The sequence below is a fragment of the Clarias gariepinus genome, chromosome 21 (assembly GCF_024256425.1).
Source record: "Clarias gariepinus isolate MV-2021 ecotype Netherlands chromosome 21, CGAR_prim_01v2, whole genome shotgun sequence".
Classification (NCBI taxonomy): domain Eukaryota; kingdom Metazoa; phylum Chordata; class Actinopteri; order Siluriformes; family Clariidae; genus Clarias; species Clarias gariepinus.
This window is the reverse complement of record NC_071120.1, coordinates 12732749-12742500: the sequence shown is the minus strand read 5'-3', so window position 1 is coordinate 12742500 and position 9752 is coordinate 12732749. Positions and strand designations below refer to the sequence as shown.

General features: G+C 37.5%; 1 protein-coding gene across 4 annotated transcripts in view; it reads left to right on the top strand.

The window, feature by feature from the left end:
• LOC128509806 (probable E3 ubiquitin-protein ligase HECTD4) overlaps window positions 1–9752 on the top strand; it is a 128930-nt gene that overhangs the window by 86319 nt on the left and 32859 nt on the right. For all 4 annotated transcript variants that reach the window (XM_053481652.1, XM_053481650.1, XM_053481651.1 and 1 more), the window contains exons 47-52: window positions 974–1122; window positions 2054–2133; window positions 6322–6485; window positions 7012–7249; window positions 7459–7595; window positions 7683–7809. In XM_053481652.1, coding sequence (XP_053337627.1) covers window positions 974–1122; window positions 2054–2133; window positions 6322–6485; window positions 7012–7249; window positions 7459–7595; window positions 7683–7809 — 895 coding nt within the window. The remainder of the gene's footprint in view (window positions 1–973; window positions 1123–2053; window positions 2134–6321; window positions 6486–7011; window positions 7250–7458; window positions 7596–7682; window positions 7810–9752) is intronic.

The following is a 9752-nucleotide window of genomic DNA, read 5'->3' as shown; positions in this document are numbered from 1 at the left end:
ATGATGCTGCCACCACCATGCTTCACTGTAATGATAGTATTGGCCTGGTGTTGAGCGATGCCTGGTTTCCTCCAAACATGATGCATCGCATTCACAACAAAGAGTTCAATCTTTGTTTCATCAGACCAGAGAATTTTGTTTCTCATGGTCTGAGAGTCCTTCAGGCAGCTGCCATGTGCCTTTTACTAAGGGGTGGCTTCTGTCTGGCCACTCTACTATATAGGGCTAATTGGTGGATTGCTGCAGAGATGGTTGTCCTTCTGGAAGGTTCTCCTCTCTCCACAGAGGACCTCTGGAGCTCTGACTGAGTGACCATTAGGTTCTCTGGCCACTGTGCTCATTGGGACCTTCAAAGCAGCAGAAATTTTTCTGTAACCTTCCCCAGATTGGTGCCTCGAGACAATCTTGTCTCGGAGATCTACAGACAATTCCTTTGACTTCATGCTTGGTTTGTGCTCTGACATGAACTGTCAACTATGGGACCTTATATAGGTGTGTGCCTTTCCAAATCATGTCCAATGAACAGAATTTACTACAAGTGGACTCCAATTAAGCTGCAGAAACATCTCAAGGATGATCAGGGAAACCAGGATGCGCCTGAGCTCAATTTTGAGCTTCATGGCAAAGGCTGTGAATATATGTACAAAAAATGTACATGTGCTTTCTCATTTTTTTTTTTTTTTTTTTAATAAATTTGCAAAAATCTCAAGTTAACTATTTTCATGTTGTCACTATGGGGTGTTGTGTGTAAAATTCTGAGGGGAAAAAATAAATGTAACCATTTTAGAATAAGGCTGTTACATAACAAAATGTGGAAAAAGTAATGCGCTGTGAATACTTTCCGGATGCACTGTAGCTTTCTAATTATATATATATTTTATTATTATTATTATTATTATTATTATTTAAATACTTAACTACATTTTTCTTTGATAACTCCAATAGTTTTCCATTTTTTCTGTCTCCTTTTCAGGCGCCATCATTTTACTGGGAATTAGAAATAGTGTCGTATGGAGATTCTGAGGATGACAGCGGCCCAATTGTGTCCTTTGGATTTACCACAGAAGCAGAAAAACGTGATGGTGCATGGACCAATCCTGTTGGCACATGTCTCTTTCACAAGTATTTAGATTTTTATTTAATTTATTTGATTTTTTTCCCAGAAATAGTAATTGCTACATATCAATTCTTATTTTCACACACATTATTAGATGACAGTGGAACCTTGGTTTACGAGCATAATTCCTTCCGGAAGCAGGCTCGGATTCCAAAACACTCATAAACCAAATTTAATTTTCCCATAAGAAATGATGGAAGCTCAAATGATTTATTCCAGAGCCCCCAAATAAATACATAAAAATAATTACCACAAAATAAATAAAAAAAATAACCTGCACCTGCACACTAACAGAATCACTGTTGTAAAGTAAAAATAAAACAAATTAACCGACACTTTACCTCGCGACAGAGCAGTTTTTTTGTGTTAAGCAGAGAGAAAGTGTGTGTGTGTGTGTTTGTGTATGCTAAAGTAGGAGGGGTCCGTGTGTGTGTTTGTATGTATGTGTGTGTGGCACGGGTTCCACAAAGACACAAAGAGCAAATGGATTTTTAACCTCTCTAATGAGACTTGCTTTTGCTTTACATGCGTGCTAAACACACGCACGCAGACACAAATAAAATATGTTTTATGCACACACACACGTGGTCACAGTGTTATAGTAAACAGTACACGCATGCATGGAGGATGTTGATTATACCAGTAAGAGATGCACTAAGACCCAGCAGGGGAGACGATTACCCACAATTCCGCAGCGCAAAACAGAAAACAAAACGTTGGCTCAGTTGTGATCACGTGACGCTCGGCGTCAAAACAAGAAGTGCATGCGTGAACATTATACTCGTAAACCAAGACTTGTTCGTTTTCAAGTCAAAATGTATTAACAATTTTTGCTCATCTTGCGGAACTCTTGCAAACCGTGTCACTCGCAATCTGAGATTCCACTCTATTTGTTATGTTTACAAATTTTTGGTCTTCTCTCTTTCTTACCTGTAGCAATGGGAGGGCTGTACACTACAACGGCTCTAGTTTGCTCCAGTGGAAGAGTGTAAGGCTGGATGTGGCTCTGCTTCCTGGTAAGATGAAATGTTTGTCTATTTATAATTTTTAAATATTAGTCTGTTTTGTTTTCCTTTTGGCAATTGAAGATGCCATGGCATGTTGGACCTAATGTTAATTAACATTAGAATCCCTGAAGACTACAACAAGATAAGTAGCTCCTCCTTCGACTCCATACACGCCCCTCTTTAGCGCAGTTAACGGTTTTTTTTATTGATATGCTGTTTATCACAGTCACTTAACACCCAACCAGAAAACACACCTTAACCCTTAGGGGTCTGACTAGTAGGAGTCTGAATTGTAGTTCCAATACAATTAGGAGAAAGAGAAAACATTAACCACGTAAATATCAAGTAAGATGATCCAAAAACAAAATCCATGTGTGTGTTTTTGTGAGTGTTACATTTAGCGGTTATACTCACAAATACATACATTCAACCTTTTTTTTTACCAATCTAAGGTTTATTAGAAAGTAAGACATTAGTTATAAAAGTAAGTATGAAAAGAATAATTATATGTGTGCCATTATAATTACCCTGACATGACATACTGTATGCATGAATGGGAGATTATTTAGCCAGTTAGTTTAGTTTATTGTCATATGCATGTTAAAACAGTGTCAACAGTACAATGAAAGGTTTGTACGAGAAAAGCCAGTCAACTCGTATGAGTGTATATGTGTATATCGTATGCCTGCTTGTTTATAAGAGCAAGTCAAGTCAAGTAGACTTTCATTGTCATTTCAACAATACACAGTTTAGTACAAACAATGTGAAACCAAACAATGTTCCTCAAGGACGAAGGTGCTACAGTAGCTGGGACAAGACATATTTACATTTTAAACTAAACAGAGAACTATTTACGTTTTAATACAAAAGAGACAAATAAAGTGCACATGCAAATGTACAAACAAGAGCGACAAAGTGACAATACAACAACATGGCATTACAATACTCTGTGGTAATGAGGTGATGAGTTGAGGCAGTGGGAGGAGAAACAGTAAACATTCTTTGTAATTAACAGCAAAGAGAAAAGATAAAAATAGTTTGTGCAAAGTAGCAGTTGATGAATATTGTGCAAAAGAGCATTTACAGGTTGGTGTGTAGAATAGTTTTGGTATCAGTTTGATATCAGATATAATCAGTCCAGTCTCAATGTTTTGAGGTAGTTCAGTTAATTAGAATGATAATGTTTGGGTGTTTTTATCAGTCCAGTCCCTTTTTGTTAAGGAGACGGATGGCTTAAGGGTAAAAACTGTTACATAGTCTGGATGTGTGTGCTCGAATGCTTCAGGATCTTTTTCCAGATGGCAGGAGGGTGAAGAGTAAGTGAGAGGGGTGTGTCAGATCAGCCACAATGCTTACTGTAGGGTCTTTCGCTTAGGATGCTCTCGATAGTCCCTCTATATAAGGTGGACTTGCACATATGTATACTATAACTTCTTATAATAACATTGTTTGGCACAGGGGTGGGCGATATACCGGTAGACATGATTAACCGGTAGAAATTTGTCAACCGATAGAGATTGGTTTATCATTTTAATTGCGATTGAGATCACATGACGTTGCACGTTACGTAACCACACAATACACATTCACTTGTATGGGAAGTCAAACACATCTAAAGTAACTCTAATAGAAGTTTGATGGTCGGCGCAGTCTATTTCTATCAGAGTCGCGCAGCGCACTTTTGATGTGTTTGGCTTCACATACACTTCGACAGTGGAAGAAGACGGGGCAGCAGCAGTGAGTTTGCTTACATGTAAAGAAACCAACAACGAGGAGATTGTAAAGAAAAAAGGTGCATCGTCTGTGGTGTGGAATTGGTTTGGGTATAAGAAAAGTGATACAAATGAGACAAACGTGATTTGCAAGGTATGAAAGTGCACTGTTTTAGCAAGCGGTAGAAACACGTCAATCCTTTTTTATCATCTGAAATCCTCCAAACAAATTTGGAAACGAATCATCCAAACGAATATGGCCAAAGTTAAAAAATGCGTCAAACCTTAGCAATTCATAGTTTAAATAAAATTACATTACGTAAAACAGTTTTTTTGTGTTTGAATTTTTATTTATGCATTTTCGGATACAAATTGCTATATTGTGATATATATCGTTATCGAGGTAGAAAATTGCTTTTACCGTGATAGAAGATTTTGGTTATATTGCCCACCCCTAGTATGGCACAATGTTGTTAATAGTTTTTAGATGTCCTTTAAAACTAATTGAAGTCTCCAAAACATTCCAGTAGCCTTTCCTTTAAAACAAGGTTTTTAGTGTCCTCCGTTACTTTAAAAGATTAAGGTCTGTCAGTCTGAAAAATCTCAAGAATTTTGAATGTATCCCCAAGTGCAGTCTCCAAAACCATCAAACTCTGTGTTGAACCTGGCTTTTATGAGGACCATCCCAGAAAAAGAAGAACAAGAGCTACCCCTACTGCATAGAATAAGTTTATTAGAGTGACCAGAGAAAGCACTGATTTACAGCATTTCAGATTAGAGGTCATATAAATGCTTCTGAGTTCAATGGCAGACATGCTTAAACTCCACTGTTTAGTGGAGACTGCGTGAGTCAGGCCTTCATGGTCAAATTGCTGCAAAGAAACCATTACTTTGGAAGGAAAATAAGCAGAAGAGACACAAGCAATGGACATTAATCAGTGGAAAACTGTCATTTGGTCTGATATGTCCAAATTTGAGATTTTTAGTACTAACTGCCATAATCATCTTACAGTAGACGAAGAGAGATTGAACACATGGTTTCTGAATGTGGTTCCCACTGTGAAGCATGGAGCAGGATATGTGATGGTGTGGCAGTGTGTTGCTTGTAATACTGTTAACAAATTAGCAAAATTGAGGACACACTGATATAATTTTATATCCATAGTATAAATGTAAAATGTTGAAAATAATAAAAATAAAGATAATAAACACTGAAGGAGAAGGTGTTTTTGACTGGGACTGTTCAGTTAAAATATACATACATAATCTTATACTACACAAAACTATACTACATAATCTTTTGATGTGTACAAAGATTTTTATTTTTATTGTCTACAAGACATAACCGTTCTCATTAATTATAACCATGCACACAGCAATGGAAACTCTACAGCCTCTGCATCTTTTTAGACTTCAATGTGTGATTTCTTGCTGGGTGTGATGGGTGTGATTTCATTGGACATGATAACTATACAATGCAAATATGTTAACCATCTGAAGAGGGAAGGATCAGCTTGTGTAAGGAGTAAAAAAAGGAACTGCTAGGCTGGTTCGTGACAAAGAGGTCTAGGAATTCTATTGTTATATCAATATAACTGATGTATATTTCTCTACATATATTGTTTTTCCTTGCTTTAATACAAAGAGTTTACAGGGTTTATTATTTCTAACTTGTTTTAATAGTTTTTTTTTTTTTATTCAAAAATGTTTACAGAATCCTGAAAGTCATAAATTATTTATTTTGTTATTGAACTACTGTAACATAGTAGGCTCTATATTTCTTCAGTCTGGAGCAAGACACATCTGATTTAATAAATTATAGGATGGGATGACGGAGATGGAAACAGTTATGGGTACAGTGTAAGATCTCCAAATTGGTTCACTCTAGCAGGCCTAGATTTTAGATTTTTTTTTCCCATAACTGTTTAACCAGTCAGATGTGGCTGCATCAAATTGAAGAATTTTGTGAAATTTTAATTTATATTAGCATTTTTCCCCCAAGTATTATGGTGTACTTAACTTATTTAAATTGGTACATTGTTAACGTAAATGATTATCATGTATTTAAATTACATTGCATGATACGATTATGAAACAATTTACAATCTTATTAAGATCAGACTAAGATACTTAGTGTGACTATTACGGTTTTGTTGTTTATTTTCTGTTCAGTAAGCTGTGATGATCACACCAAGCATCTTAGTCTGATCTTAATAAGAACTGTAAAGATGACCTGCAGTCCTAACAGTAAACTGCATTTGTATAATATCCAAAGTGAAAATGTAAATTTTTTTACAGGGTTTTCACCCTGTGCAAAATGTAAATTTTCACTTTGCATATAATAAAATTTTTGTATACAGCAATCAGCTTTATTTTTATGACATGTCTGTCAAGTATATTTATGACATGTCTGCTAAAATATTTCTATTCTGCTTCCTCAGAAAAGTCATTAAAAATTGTTATTAAATTTTTTATTTCTGCTTAGGAAACATTGCAGGAATAGGCTGGGAGCGTATGGAGGGCACACCGCCTCCGCCCGGCCAGGCACCTAAGGGAAGGGTGTACTTCACCTACTGTGGTCAGCGCCTTAGCCCTTACCTGGAGGATGTAGCTGGGGGAATGTGGCCCCTGGTCCACATACAAAAGAAGGTTAATGAGCAGCATCTCAGTCAATTCAGCTGAAAGATACCACATTCTGCCAATAAATAGATTACTATGATTTTACTGTTTAGAGCTTTCACCTTAGGTCACCATGGGGTTTTAATTTTTTTATTCCTTTCATACAGTGCTAAAAAAAAGTATTTGCCCCCTTCATGTTTTTTTTTGTTGCATATTTATCCCACTTAAATAATTGATCATGTAACAAATTTTATTATTACACAAAGATAAATCTAGTAAATACAAAATACAGTTTTTAAATGATTTCATTTATTAAGGGGAAAAACATGTGTTGAATCAAGAAATCACTTATGGACCTGACTGTAAATTGATGCTTACATTTACATGTACATTTTACATTTAGGCATTTGGCAGACGCTCTTATCCAGACCGACTTACAAAAAGTGCTTTAAAGTTTACATCATTGGATACATACTTACACTGGGTTAACAGTTGGGTGATGCTCTTTAAATGCAGTAATCAACTAAAAACCATTTGCGTGTCTTGATATTTTCAGAACACAAAGGTTCGTGCTAACTTTGGGTGCCGGCCATTTGCTTACGCGGAGGGGCAGGCCCACAGAAATGCAGCTGACCTATGCATGGACCTCTCAGAGGAGATAAGTGCCAACTTTGAGGCCCTGCCATTTGCCATGGCTTCAGACAGTGACAACGATGCGGGTGCCAGTGTTGCGTCTGACTCTGGCTTGCATGGACCTCCTTGTCGCATCGCTGCTGTGTCTACCTCTCAGCCGCGTAAGCTGTCTCTCACAATTAAAACTGTAACATCGTCACTATAAACGAAAGAGTTGTTTACATTTACATCTAATCTATGCCAAATTATACCTAAACTAACTGTTACTTTTAGGTTACCTAAAAACCTAAATTCAAACACTTATTTATTTTTTGCTTATTGAGTATTACATGGTCAAAATGTTATGAATTTTTTTTCTCTTGGGTTTTAGAATACAACAGTGATGCTTCCTGCTACTATAAACTTGAGCTGAGCTATGAGAATCTTGTGACCTCGGGCCCTGACCCCCACCCTCCACCTATTACTGATGATGAAAGTGATGATGAAGATGATGATGATGTACCAAGAGTAAGAGATTTTTTTTTTATCACATACTGACCAATTAGTATCAGAATTTTTATAGCCCGTCCATATACCGTACTCTCTTCTTTCCAGGAGGATCACTATGCCCTTCTTGTTAAAGCATGGGAGACTAAAGTGTTTCCCACTATACGCCGTCGCTTCAGAAATGAAGCTGAGAGGAAATCAGGACTGGACCAGATAAAGGGAGCACTTCAGCTTGGTAAGCAGCATGCATCCCTGATCTGTTATACTGTATGGCAATATATAAAATGTATAAATTATTGATGTTCTTTAAGAGAGTAAAAATGTATGATGAGGTGGATAAGCAGGGGGTTTAGATCACTGTAAACGTAATACCTAAATACCAGTATAAGTATTAAACATTTTATATGCAAAGCCTGAACAAATTATATTTACCTGGCCTGTCTATAGTTTTTGTTATGGAATTTCTGAAAACGATGAGTCAACATGGTGGGATTTAGTAATAATAATCGATTGAGTGTTTAAGCGTAATGTGCCGTGTGTGTGTGTGTGTGTGTGTGTGTGTGTGTGTGTGTGTGTGTGTGTGTGTGTGTGTGAAAGAAAGTGACAGGTTTAGAATCTTTTGTAAGAATGGGAAAGTTCATTAAAATACAGCTTTTTAAATGTAATATTCTTTATCCTAATTGTTAGTTGGCACATGCCTACAACAACTGTAAGCTATATTTAAAAGCTGATATAATTGTGCAATTTACAATCTAAATAGTCGAGTATTTGAGCATTTTAATTAACAGATTACTTTATATTTACTGTGTATGTATAATGACTATATTTTGTAATATCATATTGTGATAAAGTTCATTATTTTCTGTAATGTACTCATAAACATTAGACTTTCATATATTTTAGATTTATTACACACAACTGAAGTAGTTCAAGCCTTTTAATTGTTTTAATATTAATGATTTTGGCATACAGCTCATGAAAACCCAAAATTCCTATCTCAAAAAATTTGCATATTTCATCCGACCAATAAAAGAAAAGTGTTTTTAATACAAAAAAAGTCAACCTTCAAATAATTATGTTCAGTTATGCACTCAATACTTGGTCAGGAATCCTTTTGCAGAAATGACTGCTTTAATGCGGCGTGGCATGGAGGCAATCAGCCTGTGGCACTGCTGAGGTGTTATGGAGGCCCAGGATGCTTCGATAGCGGCCTTAAGCTCATTCAGAGTGTTGGGTCTTGTGTCTCTCAACTTTCTCTTCACAATATCCCACAGATTCTCTATGGGGTTCAGGTCAGGAGAGTTGGCAGGCCAATTGAGCACAGTAATACCATGGTCACCAGTGGTTTTGGCACTGTGAGCAGGTGCCAGGTCGTGCTGAAAAATGAAATCCAACACCAGCAGCTGACATGGCACCCCAGACCATCACTGACTGTGGGTACTTGACACTGGACTTTAGGCATTTTGGCATTTCCCTCTCCCCAGTCTTCCTCCAGACTCTGGCACCTCTGAGCAACGGCCCAGTGCTGCTTCTCTGTAGCCCAGGTCAGGCGCTTCTGCCGCTGTTTCTGGTTCAAAAGTGGCTTAACCTGGGAAAAGGCGGCACCTGTAGCCCATTTCCTGCACACGCCTGTACATGGTGGCTCTAGATGTTTCTACTCCAGACTCAGTCCACTGCTTCCGCAGGTCCCCCAAGGTCTGGAATCGGTCCTTCTCCACAAGCTTCCTCAGGGTCCGGTCACCTCTTCTCGTTGTGCAGCGTTTTCTGCCACACTTTTTCCTTTCCACAGACTTCCCACTGAGGTGCCTTGATACAGCACTCTGGGAACAGCCTATTCGTTCAGAAATTTCTTTCTGTGTCTTACCCTCTTGCTTGAGGGTGTCAGTGATAGCCTTCTGGACGGCAGTCAGGTCGGCAGTCTAACCCATGCAGGCAGTCAGGTCTTACCCATGATTGCGGTTTTGAGTAATGAACCAGGCTGGGAGTTTTTAAAAGCCTCAGGAATCTTTTGCAGGTGTTTAGAGATAATTAGTTGATTCAGATAATTAGGTTAATAGCTCGTTTAGAGAACCTTTACATGATAGGTTCATTTTTTGAGATAGGAATTTTGGGTTTTCATGAGCTGTATGCCAAAATCATCAATATTAAAATAATTAAAAGGCTTGAACTACTTCAGTT